The sequence below is a fragment of the Puma concolor genome, chromosome E2, assembly GCF_028749965.1.
Source record: "Puma concolor isolate L17-30 chromosome E2, mPumCon1.1.hap2, whole genome shotgun sequence".
Lineage (NCBI taxonomy): Eukaryota > Metazoa > Chordata > Mammalia > Carnivora > Felidae > Puma > Puma concolor.
In genome coordinates this window covers 12764558-12789491 of record NC_141681.1, presented here as the reverse complement: position 1 = coordinate 12789491, position 24934 = coordinate 12764558, and the positions used below count along the sequence as shown (strand labels likewise).

Genomic DNA, 24934 nt, shown 5'->3' with positions numbered 1-24934 from the left:
TAAACCTGTCCATGTTACTCAGGATGCCCAGACACCACCACCCCCCCACCGAAAAGCAAGTTGTGGGGTTTACTGCTTTATTACTATGAAGTCTGGAATTTCAGATTTCCTAAGGAAAGTCTTTCAGAGTCTTCTTTGACAAACAAAAAAAAGGAATTATTGAGGTGGGAGCACATCTTAAACTGACCTGAACTCTAGGAAGAGGAAAAAGGCCGAAGGGGGAAAATCTCCCGAATTCAAAAGCAGCCTGTGCTTATTTTCAGCCTGACTGTATACTGGTAAATAGGAATCCTGTTCAGGAGAGAGAAAGAGATCCGGAGAGAAGCTCCAGTGGAACAAGAACCAAACTGCCCAGGGACCTGGTGCTCCACTCACACAAGTGAGCCTCCCTCCCTCGGGCTCTGGGGCAGGGCCGACTTCAGAAAGGGCCCCAGAAATTCACACCCAGGCCGGTCAGCTCTGTTCCCCAGGGCTTTCCGTGTGGCCTTCACAGCGGAGTCAAGGGAAGGCCAGTGGGGCCCTCATCTTTGCCAGCCTCTCGTAGGACCAACTTTTATTTTTATTTTTGTAAGGACAAACTTTTAAAGGTAAAATGAATGAAACCATGTGAGGTCAAGATACAAAGACAGAAAGTTCAACGTAGAAAAAAGACCTTGTTGGGAAACAGGTGATGAGAAACACCGGAAACATTTCACAGACGCACAAGAAGCTCACATTGTAAACAGGATTAAGCTGCTACTGATTTCCCCCTATAACATCAGGGTTTCATTTTGCTCAGCCTGAGATCTCGCTCGATTTCAAACTGCCTGTGGTCCACTCGGTCTAGAAAAGCCTTCCGTTCGATGTACCTAGAAGAAAATATAAAATGTTTGTCAGAAGAATCCTGTAGGAGAACAATGCCTCCCCCACACTGTCCCATCCCCCCAGGTGTGAACGGTCCACCTGGCCGGCAGGATCACCGCTTATAGTGCATACAAACAAATGACCAAGTGACCACCCGCGACTCTCTTAGGAACATCCAAGCCACAGGCATTTGGTCTAAACAAGGACGCTTCTGGTTCAGATGTCGTTGAAAGTAAAATGAAAAAGAGAAAGCAACAATTCATCCACGGCTTGGCTGCTGGGGCAGTTTTGTAACAAGGTTTTAGGGACAGAACACAGGCTTAGTTGAGCAACGTTCAGTGGGTAGCTCTGTTACACATTAGCTAAGCCACACTGGTCAAGGACTGAAGATCTCGAAGCCTCATTTTTCTCAATGGCAAAACAGTGATGCCGTGTTTCCTGGTCTTAGTGGTGTGCTGGGTTGGTGGGGGAGAGAGAGCTATGTATCCTGCCTGTGTATAGTACAGCAAAATGGGAAAAAAGGCTCAGCTGAAAATGGAAGGAACAGGGTCTTCGTGGAAACTACTTCCTGGGGCTGAGGTGAAGCTCAAGAGGGCACCCAAAGCACTCACTTTATGGGGATCCCACTGCCAGGGCACCTAGGTGGCTCAGGTGGTTGAGGGTTGGACTCTGGCTCAGGTCATGATCTCATGGTTCGTGAGTTCAAGCCTCTCATCTGGCTTGCTGCTGACAGTACAGAGCCCACTTCACATTCACAGATGTGTTTCTGCCCATCCCTGCTCAGGCTCTCTCTCAAAAATAAAAATTAGTAATATAAACATTAAAAAAAAAAAAAAAAAGGGATTCCACGGACTTCAGCCCCTGACTTCGGCCCCCTCCTTCCTTCCCTGCTTATCTCCGGTGCCCTCTGCCCAACTGGGTCCAGAAAGGCCTCCCTGAAGTGCCTCTAAGGGAAGGAGAGTCAGCGTAGCTGCCCACATACATACAGGGGCCCTTAAAAGGTCAGTGCTGTGCGCCCTAACGGGGCCAGGTTCGGCAGACACAGCTTCCCCACGTCTTCCCAGGCAGACTGAGAAGGAGGTGCAAGGCAGAAGCCGGCAGCAGAGGAGGAGAGGCTGGCAGCTTAATGAGACAGAGCTGCATTTTAATGCACCTTCGTGCCATAAAGTGGGTTGTGTCTCACCCGGGGGAGGGGGGGGTGTCTGTGCTGCTAATTAATCTACTGAGAGAGCAAAACTGTCATTGAAAGTGGGAGACATAATTGAATCTCTGCACTAATTTTTCTTTTGTTGCACTGTGTAAAATGTGCATCTGTCATTACAAGGTCATTGTGTTTAGGGTGAGAATGTTACCAGGTTCAGGAGCCCGTGTTCCTTTGCTGAGTTCAGGCCCTGCCTTCCCTCCTGCGGTCCATCCCATCTGCTTTCCAGCCTAAGGCTGTGGCCACCAGCCCAATGCCTTGCTGCAGAGACAGAGGTGGCTCTGAGTTCAAACCCTGACCCTGCCACTTGCTGTGTGACTCTGGGGAAACCACATAACTTTGCCAATTGTTTCCTAATCTGCCAAGAAAAGAAAGAAAAATGGATAATCATTCCTACTCTGAAGGGCTGCTGTGTGGACTGAATGAAACAGTGTACACATAACACCTAGCAGAGCAGGTGCTCAATAAAATGGCAGCTAATGTTGTCACCATCATTTTGGGAGGCCGGCTTCTGCCAGGGTCCCGAGGACAAAGGATCCAAGAGGTGCAGTCAGCTCTCTTGATGGGTATTATCAGCGACGAGTAACTATCCACCTGGTCAGGGATCAGGAACTAAGCTGCTGTGTCTAAACCACCAACCAGAGCCCAGAATGGCTGGAAACAGCAGCAGAGCCTGCTCTTGGGTTTGATATAAGTCCTCAGGGTCAGGCCACCAGATTTAGTGAGTGAAATACAGGATGCCTGGTTAAATGTGAATTTCAGATTCCCTGACAGACAGGAAAGCCACAGACACCGTGGATCCCCTTTTGATAAAAGGGAGAAGACAGGGCAGACTGGTAGGGAAGCAGACATGCGACAGAATGAGCTCACCTGCCATCTATCACCAAGGGGCCCGTGACTCTCCAGAGGGGTCAGCTAACCAATATCGACGAAAGGGCTCTGCCACACTACAGCCATCATCACCCCTCACCTTACTCCACCCCCTCTGGGTTAAGATCAACATGGGAATCAGTGTTTTGACAGCTCTAACTAAATGACCCTCGAAGTTCAGCAAAAAAAGGGGGTGAACCATAGTCAGAGAGGAATTTAGGGCATGTTGCAAGAGAGCCATCACCCGGTGCTACCTGTCAGAGAGTGCCTGGAGGCAAGGAAGGGGAAGTACAAGGCTTTGAGCATTTGTGGTCTTCTAGATTTTCCTTTAAAGAGGAAGTAATACTTAAATTAGGATGCTCACTGAGCACGAATGATGGCCTTGCAGGTTCCCAGAAGCTGTGCTAGGTCCAGCTGACCTTGACACAATCGAGTGAAGCCAAGCTGGGTGCTGTACAGGCAGTTGCAGGCAGAGTTCAGGTTTAGGGAAGGATTCAGGCAGCCAAGAGGGGCACATGTGCAGAACACAACTGTATTCTCAAGGGCAACTCAGACAAAAGTCATCAAGGCAGGCCTGGCAACTTCATTTCCCCATTCACAGCCATCGGCAGCTGCTAACAGGATCCAGCCGAGAGCCAGCCAGGAACAAAACTTCTATTGGACATGGACTCCCCCCACCTGCCAAAAGACAGGAAAGGTGCAGAGGATAAGAGCAGCTCTGATATTTACTATGTATGTTTGACTTTGGGCAAGACACTTAAATTCTGTGCCGTATTTTTCTTTTCTGTAAAGCAGGAATAAAAATGACAATGCCCTTGACAAAGCAGTGAGCCTGTGAGAAGTGCTTTGTAAACAATAAAACAAAAACAGCTGAGCACTGAGGGGTTCTTGCTTCCCACTTCTTTAAAAAAAATTGTATCTTTAATGTTTTATTTATTTTTGAGAGAGAGACAGAGTATGAGCGGGGGGGAGGCAGAGAGAGCAGGAGACAGAATCCACGAAGCAGGCTCCAGGCTCTGAGCTGTCAGCACAGAGCCCTACATAGAGCTCGAACCCGTGAACCACGGGATCATGACCTGAGCCAAAGTCAGACACTTAACCGACTAAGCCACCCAGGTGCCCCGCTTGCTTCCCACTTCTGACTTAACTGTATCATTACAAAGCCTCAAAACTTGGGACAGCTGGAACAGGAACTAAGAGACCAAGAGCAAGGGGTTGGGGGGAAGGCCACCTCCTCCAAAGTGGTCCAGGTAGATGGCCTATTTAAATGGAGCCTCAGGAAATTTCAGGCACCTTAAGCAGGTTACAGTCTCAGAACAGAACCACCAGCTGACAAGTGCAATGGCACTTTTCTGGCCTGTGCCCAGCACTCCTGGGGGACCCAGCCTGACTGGGCCTAGTCCACTGGGAAGCCAGGGGTGGGGCGGGGCCATCATCCCTTCCTGCTACTATTGCTCTATGTGGCCCATTTAAGAGGAAGCAGCTCCTTACTTTCATTAATAAAACATGCTAATAGGATCAAACCCTAAGGGATTCTCTAGCTTTTCCTTTCAGAACCAGGTTAGATACAACAGGCTCTGACATCTTTTTGATCTTTCAACCCAAATTACTCTTCTGGTACCAGCTGTTTGAGGTCCAGGCCAGCAAGGAGGGAGGGAAAAATGGCAGAAGGCAAGAGAAGGGTAGAAAGTGCTTCTAGGGAATATGTTGGTACCTACTCACTCCTTAGGTACCCACGCTGCAAAGGAAGGATGGCCCCCCACCCGCCCCAGAAATCAGAGGCCTTGGAGGGTGGGACGGCCCACTGGGCGGGCTGTCCCAGTCTTCCGCCAGTGAGAGGCCTCCTACCCACCAGTCAGGGAAAGAGCACAGGGAGGTGCCAGGACAGGTGAAGCAGGTACACGGTGATGTGATTGATGGTTCCCGGGCGGGGGGGGGGGGGGGGGGGGGGGGGGGGGAGTCTACTCTAGAGAGTGGCACTCGAGTGACAAGTAAGAGCCATCGTGGAGGAGGACCTGGAGGAGCCCTACAGAGGCTGAGCTGTCATGGGCAGGGGAGAAGGGGATATGAGGTGGCCAAGGGAAAGCTCACGAAGGGCTTACAATGCCAGGGTAAGCTGAACCCTGACTGCAAGTGCTACTGGAGGACTTCCAGCAGGGAAGAGAGGAAAAATGGCTCATACACAAAAACCGTTTTAGCTGCTATTGGGGAGAAAGGAGGGAAGGGTACAGAAAGAGAAACAGGGAGCCCAGCAGACATCTGTGGCTTATGCTGGAATAGGGGCAGTGGGGCCAGGTAAAGCGACGGACTGATATATTTTACGAGACAATGGTCTATTGGACTTTCAGGAAGTGAGCAGAAAGAGGAAATCAAGGATGACTCCTAGGTTTTTCTTTTAACGGGTGGATCGGTGGTGATGGTGCCGTTTTCTGAGAAGTCTGAGGAAGGAGTCTACGGAAGGAAGGCAAGTATTCGGTCTTGGGTGTTAAATCTGATGTGTGTCTTGCACACGCAAACGGAGATGTCAACCCGACAGGTGATACGGGAGTCTGGAGCTCGGCGGAATGGTCAGGCAGGGGAGAGCTTTTCTGGGAGCCGTCGGCAGACAGTGGTACCTAAGCTGTGGAACTAGTGAGCTCTCCTGGGGGAGGTGGGGTGTGGGGCGAATGTGAGGACAGACGGCTGCCTGGCTCAGCCCTGGAACTTCCCAAGTTTAAAAGCCCAGAGAAGGAAGAGGCTAGCCAGGGAGACTGGGAGGAGATGCCACCGAGCTGTATCTGCCACCTCTGTGGAAAGCATTCCTGAAAGTTGGGCAGGGATACACCAGGAGGGAATTTGAAGGAGTAAGGCCCCTCCCTGATGGGGTGTGGTCAGAATTGGCAGATGGGAGAAAGAAGAGTGAGCCGAGGACTCACTATATTTATAAACACCCCAGACATCTCCCTTTCAACTCGAGAGGTACACTGAAGAGTTTCTACTTTATAGGTGAAGAAATGGGCTAAAGCACATAGCAGGCTGGTAGTAGCGCGAGATTTGAATTCAATTTCAATTCAGTTTTACCGTAAAATGTAAAACACACACTAAAGTGTACGAAACGGGCAAGGCAAACGAATCATCATCGAGCGAGCGCTCACGCGGCCATCGCCAGGTCAAGACTCGGAATGCTGGTGGCCTGGAGGAGGCCCCTGCGTCACTCGTCCAACAGCGCCAGCCCAGCCAGGTGCGAGCTTGCTTGCCTTTGAAGTTTCTGTTCCCTCGACATTATGGTCTAGTTGTGCCTAATTCTGAACTTGACAGAAGTAGACTTATAGTGTGAATTCTTTTGCGACTTGCTTCTTTCACAAAATGACTTAGTGGACAGCACTGCTTTTGCCTGTTTTTGACCTTTATATAAATGGGATCAAACTGCATGAACTTCTCTGCAATATTACGTTGCTGAAATTTATCCATGTTCATTCCAATTACTAAAGAGTACCCCAGTGTGAGAACTGCTAAAGAAAACCTCAGGCCCAAAATGGTGTCACTTAGGTTAAGGCCCCAGGTCAGTAAACCCAGACTTAATACCTAACCTAACTGCAGTTTCAACCCCCTAGGAATGTAACCTTTAACCGGTCAGTCAGGAATTTTCTGGTCAGCACCAATAAGGTAATCTGTCACATGGGCCTTCTTTATCTGCCAAAGAAAGATGAGGTAATCCACCTATTAGAACCGTTTTGTCATCAAATGGAGGTGACCTCACCTGAAATAACCCTTTTTTGCTTATGACTTCCTTGTCCTGCCTTTAAAAACCCTTTCCTTTCTGTAGCCCTCTACATGGTAGACGGGAGGCTGCCCAATTCACGAGCCGTTTAATAAAGCCAATTCGACCTTCATACTTTGTCTACTGCATTACTGACAGATATCTGAGTTGCCTCCAGTTTGAGGATATTATGAAAGGTACTATCACTGCCATCTTCACACCTGTCTTTGGGGAACACACAACTGAATTTCTGCTGGGAACACGGCTGGTGTGGGGCTGCTGAGTTGCAAGAAGTGACCACGCTTCGGTGGTTAATGCCAAGAGGGACATTCAAACATGAGCTGTCGAATCTCCCAGATGCAATGATGCTTTCATTGTTATGAGGAGACCTCCTCTTTGTTTCTGGAAATGCTCCTGTCTTAAAGTCTATTTTGTCTAATATCAGTACAGCTCCATCAGCTTTCTTCTGGTTAGTGGCTACTTGATTTATCTTGTCTCCCATCTTTTTATTCTCACCAATTCTGCATCCCGCTGTTCTGATGTGTCTCTTTTAACCAGTAAATTAGTTGTTTTTTATTTTCTAATTCAATGTGTCAATCCCTGTCTCTTCACTGGAGTGTTTAGTTTATTGACATTTAATGAAATGTCAATGGAAGTAGCAGACACACATGTTAAAACAGACCTGGTCCTGTGCCTGCAGTTTCTCAAGGTACCTTGTTTCCTTACATGCATATTTTAAGATGGCAAAATTGCCTTTACATAATTGGACAGTAATAACCCAAAATTGACCAAGCTAGCTTCACATTCTATCAAATCTTTTTAAGGGGGAAGACGTGTTAGCATGTACTGAACTGGAGTTACTATCAAAATATAAAAAACATGACATAAGCTTTTAATCTCAATCCAATCTTATTTTAATCAAGAATGCAGAACAGAAATATTTTTATCACCAGTTATGATCTGAATTCTTGTATGAGATCAATTTAAATCTGGTACTTGTAAAAAGGTCACAGTCTTCTAAATATATATGGCAGAGGCCAATCATAGGTGCCTCGTTTGAGATGTTATCAAATAGGACTTTTCCCCTTCTTGGATTCAGCAAAGATCACCTTTATTCCAGGGATATACCTCTTGGGATTCTGCACACATTCCCTCAGAGATTCCCTCCCCTTGAGTCCTTGCTGTTGCTGGCACCTGTGAAGGAGAATTGGGGACCTGAGCTGCCTCTGCCCAAGCAGACCTACAGGTCTGGTTCTTATGCTCCTTCCCTTTTCAGGAGAAATCTTTCCCTTCTCGACATTCCCTGTTTTGAAGTTGGCTCTCTAGTTTCGTGTGTGCTGGAAAGGCTCACCCAGCAGCTGGCTATCTTGCCCTCATCTCTAGAATTTTGATGTTATGGTCTCGTGATTCTCAACCCTGGCTGTGTATCAGAAGCACCTGAGGACTGAGTTAAAGATACAGATACCTGTGACTCCTGATTCAGCAGCTCTGTATGGGGGTGGTGGCCTTGTCACCTCAACTCTGGAAACCACCCCCAGAGGATCCTCACGCTTAACCAAGGTGAGACCCTGGAGCTACAGCATGTTCCCTGGACTAGGGGTTGAGCCCCTTTACTACAACTACAAGAGCTAGGAAAGGCAGGTGAGGGGAGGTGTGGGGGTGGGCACTAGAGAGGGAAGGTGAGAACAGCCAGAGGCAGGGCAAAGAAGTCATCAGATCTGCACCGGAAAAACAGAATCAGATCAGCAGAATCAAATGGGGCAGGGGGGCGGGGAGGATCTCAGACAAGGAGGGAAAGCAGAGCACCTAAGAGCTGCATGCTATTAGTAGTTCCCTAACCCAGTTACGTGATTTTCCATTGCCTGAAAAGTCCTCATTGGGCAGATGTCCTTTTAATCTTGTTTTCTCTTCCAGTCTACATTTTATTAACTCTCCCTTATCTTCAACAGCACCACTCCTTACTTTTATAAGACCTCTATTAACTTCAGCAGAACGAACACTGTCCCACCCATACAATCAATATTCAGAGGAGCAATAAAGTTGCACACACTGGCAGATCCCTTGCTGCCTTAGATCAGAAGGCAAATGTGGAGAAGAGGAAAGATCTGTGAGTTACCAGAGCTAAAAAGGCAGGGAGGTCTGGGGCAAGGTCAGAGGCCTTCTCTAGATAACACAGATTCCTGCCCGTGCTGTATTCTGGGCCTTCCCCTTGGGGCGCTTGGGTGGCTCAGTCAGTTGGGTGTCCGACTTCAGCTCAGGTTATGACCTCACGGTTGGTGAGTTCGAGCCCCAAGTCAGGCTCTGCACTGACAACTGACAGCTCAGAGCCTGGAGCCCGCTTTGGATTCTGTGTCTCCCTCCCTCTCTTTCTCTACCATCCCCTGCTTGTGCTCGCTCTCATTTTCTCTCTCTCCCTCTCTCCCTCTCTCTCAAAAATAAATAAATAAACGTATCCTGGGCCTTCCCCAGGAGGCGTCGGCACTTCTGCCTCTGTCCTGGGACATTCCATCTTTGACAGACTGACTTAGAAGCCTGATGGTTAAATGAGCTCATGAAGTCACTTAACAAAAAAATTTTTAAACATACTGATCAGCTTCCAGGTTCATTCAAATAATCTTGAGGCCTGATTTAGAAATGTGACCCCCTCCCAATAACCTGTCCTTATTATAACTTAACTTACAAATAACCTGAATGACTACCACTTAATGCATCCTTTTACGTGACAGGGGCTCTGCGAAGGGTTTTATGTACTTCATGTGTGTGATATGTATGTTATACATGTGTTACATGCGTTATCTCATGAGATCCTCACAGTCACCCTGAGTGTGGTATCATGACCCCAATTAACAGTCAAAGGAGCTGAGCCTCAGAAACGCCCAGTATGCTGCAGGGAGAGCCCTTCCTGATGAGGGGGGTGGTGAGGACCCAGAGCTGTCTGACAGCCACATAACACTTCCTTTCACTGTTAGGGGGGCAGGGAGTGATGACCTTGAGCCGTGGACCCTGTTCTGTAGTAACTCTGTTTTTTATTTCTTCTGAGATTCCTAAGTGTTCACTGAACACCATCTTTTTTGATAATTCCTCAATACAGAGCCTACGGATGCCCTCTCCGTATTCCACAGTGAAGACGAGGGTGCAAGTGACAGCCTGGGTGCTGTGTGAGGGCCGGTGTGTCGTACAGGTTGAAGCCCCAGCCTGGGCCATAGTGACACGGGCAAAACCAATCCCGCGATAAGGCAACGACATCCGGGCGCTCTGTTGCCTCAGCTCCTGAAGCACTGGGCTAGTCTGGCTTCTCAGAAGGCCAAACCATTCCGATCAGGCCAAGGCTGACACGGCCAGCCAGATCTGACCATGTGACCAAACCAGGGGACTTAGAATTCACGGGAGCAGTCATTCAGGGAGCTTGGCTGGGCAGCTGGGCCGGTGTGACTGGCCCCCAGAGGAGGGCTGCTCTCGTGTCCCCTCCCCCGCTGCCCCTCAGCGTGCTGCTCACCCAGAGGGTCTGCTCCGCATTAGAACAGAGCCTCACCGACAAGCCAAAGTGCTCACATTTTTTGTTTCACTACGAAAAGTGCCTGCCTGCTTACACCAGGCAGCCTGGCTATAATGAATTATTTCTGAGTGTTCAGGATTTTCAGAGGAACGGAATCTACTACTCCTTACCCTTCCTTCCCTCGATTATGGATGGCTAGTTCTTCACCAATGCCCTCCTCCTCCTTGAAGCTCTCCCAGTCCAACTTGGACTTCTCTAGGGTGCTCATCTTCTGCTTCTTAGCTCCAATTTTCCCCAAAAGGCTGGTCATGCCACTTGATCTTTTTAACCTAGGGAAAGCGAGAAAACGAAATGTGTAAACATGTAAGAACAATCATCTCTTGATTCATGGTTTTTCTGATTGTTGCAGGGCTCCCTAGATTTGAGCTTTTTATCTTAATGGAAACCTTTTTTTTTGTATTTAGAGTACTTCCTGTCTGGTGTAGAGAACACTTTAAGTAGACCAGAATTCGAATGCACTTTTCCTGCTGAACATCTCTGATGGCTCTAAGGACCTAGGACTAGGAAATCCTAAAGACCTCTGTTTGCTCTGTAGGACAGGTCTCTACTTGCAGAGAGGGAGACGCGCCGCATGATTCAGACACGGCTCTAGAGTCACATGCCTCTGTAGATGTTCTGGCTCGGTGTGACCTGAGCCTACTTAACCGCATCTGCCCTGGTTTCCTATAACCTACCAGGTGAATAGTTAGTTATTCACAGGGCTGTAGTGTATCTTGGAGGTAAAGTGCTTTAACATAGCACTGGGCACAGAGTAAAGGTGTAACAAATGTCAGCCACCCTGAGTCAGTGTCATCATTTGTGCCCTAAAGCCCCAGGGAACTCCTTTAAGAGAAAGAGAAACAGATCCCAACACTGATGAGCAGAAGTCACAGTATCTTAACAAGACTCTAAGGTCAGTTTCCTTCCGACTCCTGTGAGTCAGGACCCTGGATTTTCCCAGGAGGTGGAGAACATTCCTCACCCTGAAAGGAGGGAGTATACAGCCTGTGTTCTACTTGCTGGTGACACGATCATGGACTGTGGGAGAAACCCCATACGCCCAAGTTCAAGTCTTGGCAGGTCACATGTCTCCAGTCACTGTTAAATGTAGAAGATAAAATAAGGAAAACAGAATGCAGCTAGTTAGTAAGAAGGTGGTATCAGGGCAAAGAACTATGGAAGGAACATGGCCTTTGGTCAAAACACGTTGTATACGACCACACAGGAAACTGAAAGTTACTTTCTGCTTTACTGGGATATGTAGGAGAGTCAAACATGTACAACTTGTATGAGCTAACATCGTAAGTCCTACTGATAACATCAGCAGTCATACCTTTCACTTGCCTAGAATGCTAATTCTCCAAGTGCTTCCCTTGCCATTTTCTCATTGTACTCTTACTATGGCCCGTGAAAGAGGACCACTGCATCTCCGAATTGGGGGAGGAACACTCGAGAGGATCTGGTGTCATGCTAACCCTTCTGAAACCCACCTCCCTGCAGCACAGGGCCAGTGAAGGATGGCCCGTTCCTGCCTCAGAACGAGCAGACAGGCTGGTGTCCACACAGAACACAAGACTCCGGGGGCCAAACCATGACCCTCCACACCCTCATCCTATTCATGCTGATCAGGAGGATGTTAGCTCCCCTGCTGTGGTCACATCCCACCACACGATGTTAGCTTAGATGGACGCAGGACAGGCTGGACAGGCATCCTCGTCCTCATTTTGAATTGGACACATAAACAAAGTTCAGAGAGGCTACATGACACAACAAAGGTCAAGCCAATAGAACATGCAGAACCGGGACAAAGCAAGGTCTTTCTGACTCCCAGTGCGGTGCCCTGTGCGGTCTCACGTCTAAGCTGAGAATCTACTTGAGATATTTTTTGACAGCTATTTTACTTCCCAGTTTGCTTAAAAATTTTCCAAACAGCTCTCTGTGATTTTCACTTCACATCTTCTAAAAATTCTTTTCCACATAAGTCACTTCCTACAACAATCTCTCATCAAAGCACACGCGCACACGCACGCACCCAGGCTGTATTTTTACCAGGAGCAGAGCATGAGTGAGGGTACAGAAACTGAGTACGTCCCCCATCTTTCCCCTCCTCCCTGGCCTCACTGCCACCGCCCTGGTTCTTACTATTTTATCATCTCTTCTGGAGCACTCTGCAGTCTCTTCTCTGGTCTCCCTGACCTGTTTTGTCCCAGCCCACTCACCTGTTCCACCCCGGCCTCTAGTCCACGTGCCATCATTAGGGGGAATTCTCTGAAACACAAGGCTTATCATGTCTTTCTGCTTAAATGTCCCTTCCCTGACCCCTCATTGCTCTTAAAATAAAGAATACATTTCTTTCTAACTTGCAAAGTTCTTCCTCATCTTCCCTCACCACATCTACCCTTGTAAGCTATGGTCCAACCATACACTCCTGAACCTAGAGTTCATCTCCCATTTATCTGGTCTTGTCTCAGCTTAGGGGCGACTCCTCCAGGAAGCCTTCTCCGACCCTTTGCCAATCTCTGGATGAGATGCCTCCTGGTGGTGTGTCTAGGGCACCCATTCGAGCACCGATCCTTCCCGTAGCAGATGCTTGAGAACTTTGATTCTAGCTGCCGCCACACTGGGCACTTCTGAGCAGGCTCAGAATCACTGCTGACAATGTCTACCGAAAGCATGCACCTCGAGGCTTTCCTTTTCTGGCTGCAGGGCCTCGTCTGATCCTGCCTACATGTTGGAAGCATTGCCTGGCCGCGTGGTGGAGGTCATACCATTGGGGCCACCCTGATGGCCCCAGATGGCTACGGCTACAAGGCGCAGACTCCTGTCCTCACACAGGCAATTCCAGGAGGTCATCTGAATGCTCCTAGAAGTCCTGGTGGCAAGGAGCCCTTGCAGCCCTGGAAACACACTCTCATACTGGCTTTCCCTCCTGCTCCATCCCCTCCCTCTACCTCCTCACTCCTGCTGCCCGAAGACGGCTTCCCAAAGAAGGACCTATGCTAACGGACTTATCCGAGGTCCTGCTTTGAGGGGAACCTAACTGCTTAGGCGCAACACTGCTTTCCTCGTGCGTGCTCCGTCTCTCTGAGGGTACTTAAGCTCCGGGTCCCCAAATCTCTCTATGGCACATGGATTGGGTGTTACAAACAGCAGGCACTCAATCAACGTCACCCGGATCACAGGAACAATTAGAGGGAGGGAATCAGCTCTTTACAGAATAAAGGATGTTCAGAATACTTTTAAATTGGGGATTCTGAGGGAAGCGATTTTTTTTTTAATTTTTTTTTTTTAATGTTTATTTATTTTTGAGACAGAGAGAGACAGAGCATGAACGGGGGAGGGTCAGAGAGAGGGAGACACATAATCTGAAACAGGCTCCAGGCTCTGAGCTGTCAGCACAGAGCCTGACGCGGGGCTCGAACTCACGGACCGCGAGATCATGACCTGAGCCGAAGGCGGCCGCTTAACTGACTTAGCCACCCAGGCACCCCGAGGGGAGTGATTTCTACTTGCCTTCATTCATCATTCAGCTCATGACAACCTGGTCCCTCCACCCGAGCGGCACCATAAGCTCTGTACAGCATCTCCCACCCTCAGCTGCAGTTCTGATGGTAGTCCCAAATTATACCATCTTTCTGACAATCACTTTGAGAAGTCTGAGAAAATGATCTTTTGCAGCATGAACAGTGGAGAGTTCCAGAAAAGAAAAAAGCCATAATCCCCCTTTGCCTTGCTCACCACTAAACACCAGCGAAATGTCACCTGTGCTAATATGCTTTAAGGGAAAGCTTCCAGGTCTGTCTTCACTGGATCATGAATGTGGTTTGTGACTTCCTAATCTGATAAGTCTCGAAAGCAAAATTACCTGTCTTGTATTTGAGGCTACATCAAAGTGAATGACACATTTATGGCAGCAGCCAAAACATGCGAGGCTCATCACGACTGAGAGCCCTTTCTCTTCTGGAATCTGGGGCGTGGGGTCTCTGCAGGCTTTGGAGCACTCATATGCCCCACCACTCGACACGGGGCTGCAGTGGCACAGGCCTGGCATCGCTCCATCACAGCTTTCAGGAGGGCACGTGTACCATGACCTCGGCCCTAGCTCTGCTGTTAAGGTTCATCAACCAGGCTTTCAGGAGGGCAGAGGCAGGCAAGAAAGCCTCAGCTTCTGGTCAAGGGCGGCTGGCTCTCTTGGCCAGGAAAGAGCCCCGCAGAGAGTACCGCAGTGGTCCCGAGAGGGGCGGCTGGCCAGGAGGCGTCTATTAGCACTGCCCTCCCACAGACCTCTGGCAGCTGTGGGAAGGGGGAGGTCAGAATTCCCTCAGAGACCCCTCTGCTGTCAGCAGGAACCAGTGCAGTTTCAGGCACCAGATCAACAGAGCCACCGATTTCTCTTTGTACTGGATCCTAAGTCATAAGGGCAAGGTACTACCAGAGGGTCGCCTTTGACAGACCACCTGTTTCCCCAGCCATGGATTTTCGGATCTTGATTCTAAACTGTGGTGAGCTGTGTCACCGAAGACCACGGTATTTCATTCAAGAGACTCCTCATCCACCTGATGCAAGGCCAAGTCCAAAGAAACGCACCATTCACTTGCTCATTCTCAGACATGTCCGGTATGTGGCTACCAAGATGTTTCCAATGTAACAATGGCCTTTCAACCCCCTCCTCCTGAACGCCACTGTCCTCTACTGACCTAACTACCGTAAATTCGATGTGAAGACTAATTCTGTCCAAGCGCGTGGCCTCGGCTCCCCTCTCCTCTAAAGCAGCAGGCTTCTGCTCCGAAAGAGCGCCTGGCTGAGTGCAGCGGGCTTGCTGGTGAAAGCAGCTCCTACCAAGCTTTTTTCTCTCGTGTATTCGAGCTCGTTATCCCTCAATAAGCAATTCTCTTCTGTTCCCTTTCCACGGCACCCAGCCCAACGACCTATGCCAACACCAGACACCCACGAAGACCTCGCACACACAGATTCAGAACCTCCAAAAAAGTAAAAGGGGCAAAAAAAGGCAAAATGACAGTCATCTTTTTCCTTTCTCAATTCAAAGTTTATGATGATAATCTGCTAGAACTTCTGCTTCTCTTGAGTCACAGAAATGGAAGTTTAACAAAATTCACTGCAACCAAATGATAAGCTCTATCCTGTCGAGTATGTCAGAAAGACATTAGTAACTTGTTTTCTTGGCTCCAGCCTCAGAAGCATGGACTCAGATTCACCCGAACAAATCCACTGATTCCATTCATTTTGTAGCAAAAGCACTGCTCTATCCAGCTGCCCTCATGATGCTCTGGATCCTGCTGTTTATTTCCAAGAGGTGCTGGGAAAGAACCAGGAAGATAACAAGGGGAAAAAGAGAGGATGGCAGGACACTGCAACTGACTGTGAAGGAAAAGTGGGCACATCTTTCCCCAAGATCTTTAAAATTGGCCTCAGGAACTCAGCCGGCCCACAGAACAGAATTTTAGGTTTGGGAATGAATTTAGAGTCAGTCATTCGTGTACTCCTCCATCAGAGATTACTGAGAAATGACTGTATACCAGACATTGTGCTTGGACCTAGGGACACACAAATACATAAGGCATAATCTTTGACTTCAAGGAGACAATGTAATAGAAGAGACCGTCATACAGGCAAATTATAACCACATACTTACTTTCAGAGCACAAAAGAGGGACCATATGAGAGGCTGTTTAATCCAGCTTCCTTATTTTAGAGATGAGTTAACTATGAAATCCAAGAAGATTAAGAAACCTGCCCAAGTTCCCAAGGGGAGACGTGGGACCAGTACTCTGTGCTTCTCTGTGCTTCTGACCTCTGGCCTGTCTCACCCCCCCACCTCCCCACCTGTCTTTTCTACCTGGTTGATGCTGGAGTTGGGGACAGACAGCCTTTGGGGATCCCTCCCATACTCCGACTTCTATCACTGCTAATTTGTGGGGGGGGGGTGTTCTTATTTCCCCTGTTGTCTTGGAGCTCACTGTGCACAGGGCCCATGTCCTACTCATTCCTGACTCACCCACACTACGTGGGTGATCACTACGTGTTTAATGAACTAAATCCCTGTGATTTGATGGGCTTATCCAAATGAATTTTTTTCTCGTGACAAAAGGAGTCAACACTGCACTGGAACCAAGATGTCAGAAAAGGTAGCTCCAAAAGTAGACTGGCAAGAATAGGATCAACACATGTACAAGGAAGCACTACTGACCTTTACTTAGAACTCTAACACATGGAGCCCGGCTCTAGTCTATGCCTTCCGTCTCATAACTTGCATAACCACTAAAATGCAAATTATTTGGAACAAAGATTCTTTGGCACAGATACCCAGTTTCCTTAGGATTTGTCATCTGTTTACAAGGCAGGAGTGGATTTTTTTGTAGCTCACACATGGGATTATTTTCCAGAGCCATACAAGGGTCCAGAACTGTCACGGTACTCCCTGAGAAATGGGAAGAAAGTTTATGATGATAATTCTTCGTTGAGAGCGGTCTGCTTGTAACCGCCGTCCTCTTTTAGATCTTCTTTGGATGTAGCTAAAATCTGCAAGAATGAAAAGTAAAGCCCCGATCCCTGGGCCAGTCTCACTCTTTATCTGTGCAAATCTCTAAGTAATCTCCCCAAAGCCCAAGACCAGACCACTCAAGGAAACAGCCTGGAAGCCAGCGGTACTTTAGGGAGAGAGTTCAAATCCCATTCACTTCCCAACAATGTACCGGCAGTATTCTATAGGCCACTGGGCTCAGGAAAGTGGAAAATCAGAAGTCAGACAAGAAGTATCAAATGATCTTAACCATTTTGTGGCTTGAAAAACTGTCAGTGCTCTGGAACCTGTTACTAACGTTGATACTGTGCCAGCTACCCGCCCCCAAAAAGTGGCATCTATCAGCAAAAGGTGAAATAAAGGCTGACAAAGAGGAGCAGCTTTAGCTTTTATACAAATAGCAAGTGATTTGTGACTTGGTTCTACTGCTTCGATCCCAATCCAAGAATGAAGTACACTTAAGTCTGATTTGATTTCATCTGTACTAGATCTTTAAAACATGTCTCCGAAACACACTTGATTATTCTGGTGGCGAAAGTTCTGAATTCTTTTTTGTTTTTAAAAATTTTTAAGGTTTATTTATTTGAGAGAGAAAGGCAGGGGGAGGGGCAAAGAGAATTCCAAGCAGGCCCTGCAGTGTCAGCACAGAGCCTGATGCGGGGCTTGATCCCAGGAACTGTGACATCACGACGTGAGTTGAAACCAAGAGTCAGACACTTAACTCACGAAGCCACCCAGGTGCCCCAAAAGTTCTGAATTCTAATCTCTTCCGAAACAGTGTTTTACAGAAAGCGCTTTCCAACTCTTCCTTCCCTGTCAGTGAAGCACCGAGGTCTCCGCTGATGCCGGAAACCCGATCACGCCAGCAGACTAGGTCGGATCTACTGAAATGGACGGCTCTTCCGGGAGTGGATGCATCATCCATTCACAGTGAGCCATGAACTGTTCTCCCCAGAGCAGTACAGGCCCTCTCACTGCACAGTCTCCTGGTCCCTGCTGTAATCCAGGGCGTTCATCTTGGGACAAGTAACTGGGCTTAGGGGCTCTGCAGTGACAATGAAAAGGACTTTTTTCCTGGGACAAGCTAATTGATCTGCCGGGCAGTGTATTTATTAGCAACACACCCCAAGAGAAACTTACTGTCCCTTTTCTCTCTGAAGAACTGTCCTCTAGGAGTCTATTGTTCTGCTGAAACCAGCCTGCTTAGTGGGCTTGGGTGTCTTGCCACAAAGGGCCATTGTTTTGTTTTATTTACTTATTTATTTTTTTTTTAATTGTTGTTTGTTTTTATTAATCTGCCTGGTTCAGACCTTTCAAAGAAGGTCAAAGTGAGACAAGTGTCAGGGAGGACCAGGCCCTCTTCCCCCACCCTTCTTTGGTGCACGAAGGCATCTGCGATGCTTGGCTCGTGTGTGTAACGCAGGGAGAGATCTGCATGGAGACGCAAAAAGTCTTGCATTGCGAGTGGGGCAAGTGTGAGTTTTAACACGAGCATTTGTTCCACTACCGCTTCTGAGGGACGGGGTACAGCAGCACTCAGCACAAGAACCCCAGTGCGGTCTGGTGAGAAATGTCCAACTTTCTAGTTTAAAAATGTCGCGCTGACAGAAACGTTGAAAGCAGAGAACAAGCATTATCTGAATAGCCTAGATTCACTCATTATTAGCATTTTGCCACATTTGCTTTCTCTCTCCCCCTTCCTCCCTCCCACTTTCCCCCTTTCTCTCCATTTAAATGGTCTTTTTTGGAGGCGTGAAACCACTTTTAAGTAAGATGCAGACATCATGCCCCTTCACTTCTAAGTACTTGCGCATGTGGTGCCTAAGGGCATCCTCATACATCAACACAACACTTTATACCGCACCCAAGAACTTTAAAGCTGATCCAACGGTGTAAAGTCCATATTCACAATTCCCTCACTGCCTCCCCAGATGGCCATGACAGTCGTTCCCCATTCCCTCCTTCCAGGCAGGAAGCATCTGACGTTTCCTTAGTCTCCTTTACTTTTTTTTTTTTAATTTTTTTTTTCAACGTTTATTTATTTTGGGACAGAGAGAGACAGCATGAACGGGCGAGGGGCAGAGAGAGAGGGAGACACAGAATTGGAAACAGGCTCCAGGCTCTGAGCCATCAGCCCAGAGCCAGACGCGGGGCTCGAACTCACGGACTGCGAGATCGTGACCTGGCTGAAGTGACAGTGCTTAACCGACTGTGCCACCCAGGCGCCCCATCCTTTACTTTTTAATCTAGTACAGTGTCCTGCCTCTTCTTTGCTTTGTTTGATTTTTGGTCCTTAATGCCATTGCCAATTTTTTTGAGTCCAGAACAGAATACTGCTCGTTTAGGGTTTGTCCGTTTCTTATGCCAGGTGGGTACACAGGTGAGGTCAGAATCAGCTTACTGCACCACCACCCAGAGTCAGGCGGAGTGTGAGGTCAGCCCAGGACTCATGATGATCTGTGTGGTCCCTTGGGGCAGGTGGTGACCGCCAGAGCTCCCGTTTGTAAAGGTGTACTCTCCTCTCTGTAACCAATTTGTAATTAATGTGTGTGATGCACAGGATACTACTCTCAGGACGCTCAGCAAGTTCTGACTGCTTCTTATTTCTGGTGCCTCACTCTGTAATGCCCTGGAAATGTCTGTGGACAGACTGAAGTGAAAAAAACAGTGAAGGATCTTATGTGAAGGACAAATATTCAGGAACTCTTAAAGGGATCATAGAGCTCTGGCTGTAAGAAAGTCTCTTAAAAGTCAAAGAGCAGTTAACTAGAGAAAAGGCCAAGGGTTACAGGATGGTCAAAAGAGTCCTAGACTGCACAGGCCAATGGTGAATACGGAGTTCTCTGGCCAACATGCAGGCATTCACTTACATATCTGGTTACTCTTCTCAAGGGCCTGGCGCCTGCTATGCCTAAGGGTTAAGTGACAGAAGTCTTAGTGACAAAGAAAAACCCTCTGGCCCGCCCACCAGACCTCTAGGAAATGATCCTCCTGAATTTCCCTTCTGCTCTGCTCCACTCCCCTGTGGTTTCACCCCATTCCCTGGGAAAGAGATAATGCCACATCCCTTCCTGCCGCTGCTCCAGCAATTTCCTTCCTTACACTATTCCCATGCTGGGGGATCATGGCAAAGCAGGGAAGGGCCTCCACCATTTTATAGTAGCTGGAGAGTGAAGAAGGCCTGGTTCTCCAAAGCGGAAACCTTTACTTTACTGGAATAAGGACCATGCCCGGGGAGGGGATGCTTTCTCCCTGAGGTGCAAGCTGCTGTTGCTTGAATCTGTATGATCAGGCACAGGTGGGAAGAATAATTCACCGGCCAACATAAATAGACCATTTACATTTCTGAGACAGAATTTTAAAGGAATTATTAAATACAGCTTCTACCGAAGCCCATAATGATATTTTTCTTTATGCGGAAGCCTGGGAGTTCGACTGAGGAGGGCACACACGGCTTGTTTTCCAGATAGTGGTTTCATATCAGCTCCCGATCAAGTGCAGACACAGAGGCAAAGAAGAGATGAAGCTGTCAGGACCTGGTAGCCAAAGTCACTGCCCTCTGTAGAGGAGAGTCCTGATGGCTGTCTCCTGTGACAGTGCTGAGCCCGTGTGGGTGTGCGGATGCCCGTCTGGTCTGAAGGCAGGAGCCACATTCACCCGGATCACTCTCATCAGGAAACACGGTTGAGCAAACAGCACGTCTCTCAAATCAGCCAATGTGAAAAGCAAAGCACAGGGCACAGAAGAGAAATGTGCCTCAACGGTGGCTCGTCTGGCTAACTGCTGATGAGGGACTTGGCATGCTTTCCCAAACCCCAACATTCTGCTTTTTCTTTGACTTTTAGCTTTCTGTTTCTCCCAGGCAGATCTCTAACCCCTTTAGAAAATGTCTGAGGATGTCAACATAAAATTAAGTTCCTGGATTCATCCCAAATTGAGATCAGGTCAAAGTTTCAGGATGTGGGGGTGTCCTCAGTCAGACTAGAAATATTCCTTTAGTTTTACATCATGGAGATTTCATGGAAAATGAGTCAGGACCATGCTCCTTTCTAGCCATGGAGAGGCACATGAACCACATGGTTGTGAATGAAACTCCACACGAGTTGGCTGCCATACATCCTGCAAAATTATTCCCCTTCGTCCTAAACTTCTCACTGCTCCTATATAAGCATGCCACATTCCAAATGAGAGGCTATGGAAGTTGGACACAGCTGGGACTCCCGACTCCTCCAAGTTCTGTCTGGAGGGCTGTGTGCTCTATGGTCCTTTCACCAGACGAGGCTGAAGTGGCAAGAAAGGCCATTTCTCAGCACCTGGCACTCTTGCTTGGGGCCCTGACTCCAGATCTCTCTCAAGGTGGCATCTAGAACATTGCTCACTCGCTCTGCAGCCAGGGCATCTTGTCCCGCCTCCTAGAAGCTGTGATTCGGCTAACCTCAATGGGCAACTCGACGAAGCTTAGACTCCAACCTTCCCAATTCTCGGGAGCTGCTCTCATCTGTCCTCAAAAAGCCGGGGCGTACCACCATCAGCGTCAGCAGCTTCCCCTGTCATGGCAGCCTTCCAATCCAGCACTTAGGTGCCCCTGGGAAGCAGTTACCTGCACGGGGTGATCAAAAGAAGGGGGCTGTTTCTGCCTGAGCCCAGGATGTCACTTTGCTAAGGCGATGTACTAGTTTTGAACAAAGAGAAATATGTGTTCCCATGCAGTCTGGTAGAGAAAGCAGAAAACTTTCTTTTTACTGCACGCAGGAAATGGCTTTCATAGATGCTAACCACAGTTGGGCCATCTGTACAACCACAACATAGTTTCTCTTTAATAGATGGAAGGTTTTTACCCTCTGCATCACTAACCACCAAAAAGAATTCCCACCCTCCATCTCTATGGCAAGAAGAGAAAGCGACAAGTCTCTTTCCTTTCTGCCAGCCAGGGGTTGCTAAAGCAGCTTTTTCATTCAGAAATGAGGTTTGTTCTACAAGGTAACTATGACCCAACCCTGCTGATGAGTGATGGATGAACCCTGAACAAATTCAGATGCTTGCACCCTGGGGGGACGTCCCCTCAGAGCACGTGCTTTATGACCACGATCCACAATGGGTTGCGGCCAAACGTTTGAAAAAGGTGCTTGAGCAACTGCTGGCTGAGAGAGGACGGTCTGCTGAGACCCGGCCAGCCCCGCCAGGCAGAGATGCCATGAGGGAATTAAAACAAGACGGAGGCCCTGACCTGCAGCCCCTTGCTCTTGAGGCAGCAGAGCAGCCTGTGAGGGTCTGTGACACTCTCCGGGGCAGGGGCTTCAAGCTGCCCTTCCTGTCACTGTGAGGCTCACCTGGTAATTCAGCAACGTGAGCGTGTTCCCCATTCTCACTACCCAGGCGAGGGAAGGAGGCTGGGAGCTAGGAAACACTGCCGTTCTCATCCAAATGCTACAGCTGAGATGAAAACCAGCAGACACAACAAAACAGAATGCTCAAACTGCCCAGCTGTACTGGGGAAGAGGTTTCTCTAAGAGTGAGGACGATGGAGACAATAACCCAAATGTATCAGCAACTAAGTTTATTTGTATTTTGAAAGAGTGCTGGAAAATCTGATGACCAATCATTTCTGATTCTCAGCTAATACTTTTAAAAACCTCTTTACTGAGATACAATTCACATACCAAAGAATTCACCCATTTAAGATAGGTAAGTCGGTGGTGCTTCGTATATTCAGTTATGCAGCCATTACCACAACCTAATTTTAGAACATTCTGTCATGCCCTTAAAAAAACCCTCATACCCATCAGCAGCCATCCCTAGGTCCCCAGCCTTAGGCAACCACTAATCTACTTTCTCTATCGATCTATTCTCTCAACTAACACTTTTTAAATCCTAGGTTTAAGATCTTAAAGCTGAATTCTGAAGCAACATGTCTCAAATAAAGAAAAAAAAAAAGGCAACAACACGTCTCTCAGTTCATACCTATTACATCTTCCTATAGGAAACGCAATCCTCCCACTCCGTCCTCTATGCTGATGGGTCACACAGAAATTTCGTGAAGGGCAGGGAAATAAGAAACCTAGACCTGCGACAACGGCAGTATCTACGCGCTGCTAGGGGAACCAAGTCCCGCACGTCACCAGGGCCAGTTTGGAGCTTTGTCTGAAAAGCTGCCGGGCACACGCAGGGCAAAAACCTGCCCTTACCACTTAATTTGTGTTTCTTTTTTAAATCTGAGTCTCAACTAACCAATTATTAAAACGAGGATAATACTAACTGCCTTGAAGGATGATGATTAAATGAGATATTCCTCTGGTCAGCTCTTGTTTACTGACAGCCTCCAGTGGGTGAGACTCTGCTGGCCACGGGAGACAGAGACACAGGTCTCTTACCCTCACTTAGTTTATCCACCCAAGACAGATACACAGATAAGTAATTACATCAGGAGAGAAGTGCTACTCAGCAGGTGCACTAGGAGTCAGGGTATTAGTTGGGGAAGGCTGTGGGGGGTGGGGGTAGGTGGGTGTCTGAAGTTTGAAGGATGAGAAGGAACTTGCCAGGAGCACAAACTGGGATAAAGAAGTTCAAAAGGAGGTAATAACACTCGCACTACACGTGAAGGCAACTTAGCACAATGTCTGGCACAGAGCAGAAAATCAGTATTTCCTGTCGTCCCCACTCTTATTCTCCTAAATCTTTGAAATTTCTTTCTGGAATCCAGAAAGAAATTAAAATCTTGCTGCTGCTAGAGAAAAATTAGTGGATCTAGGTCTTTAGGAGTTGCTTGTTCTATCTTTTTCCAAGGCTAATTCATATTTGGCGGCAAAGCAGATTTTAAATTTCGACTTCTTCCCCTACCCCAAACTTTTCATTCTGAAAAATTCCAAGCCAAGAGAAGCTGATCTGCTTTAATCTAGAATAGTTCCCCCACCGGCAGAATGGCCCACAGTTTGGACTTTTCTGACTGCTACTGTCAGCATCTTTGAAGGCATCTGGGAGTTCTCTGGCACCCGATCCTTGGACCACTCTTCTCGACCTACACTCACTTCCCGAGTGACCTCGTCCAGGCCCAAGGCTTACATACCAGTTATGTGCCGCCTTTCCCCAGTGTCTTTCTTATCCTTGGCCCAGACCTCTGTCCCTAACTCCAGCCTTCCATACCCACCTGTGCAGTGGGCTTCGTCTGCAGCAGCTTGTCACATCTTTGCCGAGGGCAACGACACCTGGCGGTGCTTACCTCTCAAGACCTCCTCTCCTGAGACTACCCCCCATCATCCGGCCTCACGCACGTGCTCACTCTCTGGGACCTGCAAGCCCCTCCTTCTGCCCTCCATATTCTCTTCCCAGACAGTGTCTTGGTTCACTTCCTTACCCCCGTAAAGTCTTGGTTCCAATCTCAATTTCCCAGGGAGGACTACCCTGACCGTCCTATTCAACACTTCACCTTCGGCCCATGCTCCTGATCCCCTACCCTCCTCCGATTTTTCTTCCCTCCCTAACACTTAGGATTTTCTGACGCACCACGTAATTTATCTGTCATGTTTACTGTCTAGCTTCGTGCTGGAATGAAGACTCCACAAAGCTAGAACCAATGTCTGTTTTGTTCACAGATATAACCCAAGCACCTGGCACAGTGCCAAGCACATGGTAGGCACCCAATAAGTATTTGTTAGAAGAATGTATGAATATTGAGAAAACATATCAACTTCGCACATTATAAATAGATTCCAATAACGATACCTACTAAAGTAACAATTCTCTGTGTTGGCTGAGCCCGTAGCTGCCGTTGGTCCCAGCACTAAGCACTAGGTCCTGCAGAGCAGGCACAGGAAAAGCATTTATTCACTGCAAAAGATGGCAGGCCCCCTTCGACTGGCTGTCAGTAGCGTGGAATCTGTCCTAGGCCGGCCTCGGCACCACCCTGAGAGCCTGCAGGATGTTCAACAATCCTGTCATAAACTGCAATCTGAGGGACCAGAGGCTAAGATACCCTAATTGAAATGTAAGTAAGGGGTAGAATTAAGGGGAATCCTCAATGAATCTTTTGCCCCCTCCCCCCTTTGGTGTCCATGATAACAGCATTTGCAAACAAAAGAGAACAATAAAAAAAAGTGGTAACTGGATTCATTTTACGTGAAAATGCAGTTCTGGAACAATCAGGTCAGGGACCTCATTTGCTACGTGCAGCAAACGAGTTTTTTTCCTTGTGACTGGCTACCTTATGCT

The 24934-nt window shown here is 48.1% G+C and overlaps 1 protein-coding gene across 3 annotated transcripts in view; it reads right to left on the bottom strand.

Annotated features, from left to right (window-relative positions):
• Positions 1-540: 540 nt before the first annotated feature.
• Positions 541-24934, bottom strand: part of CFDP1 (chromatin remodeling protein CFDP1) — a 121655-nt gene continuing 97261 nt past the window's right edge. For 2 of the 3 annotated variants that reach the window (XM_025920655.2, XM_086688878.1), the window contains 2 exons: positions 10320-10478; positions 541-848 (listed from right to left, as the gene is read on the bottom strand). In XM_025920655.2, coding sequence (XP_025776440.1) covers positions 758-848; positions 10320-10478 — 250 coding nt within the window. In that variant the 3' untranslated portion in view covers positions 541-757. The remainder of the gene's footprint in view (positions 849-10319; positions 10479-24934) is intronic. The other variant, XM_086688879.1, reaches the window with a different exon arrangement.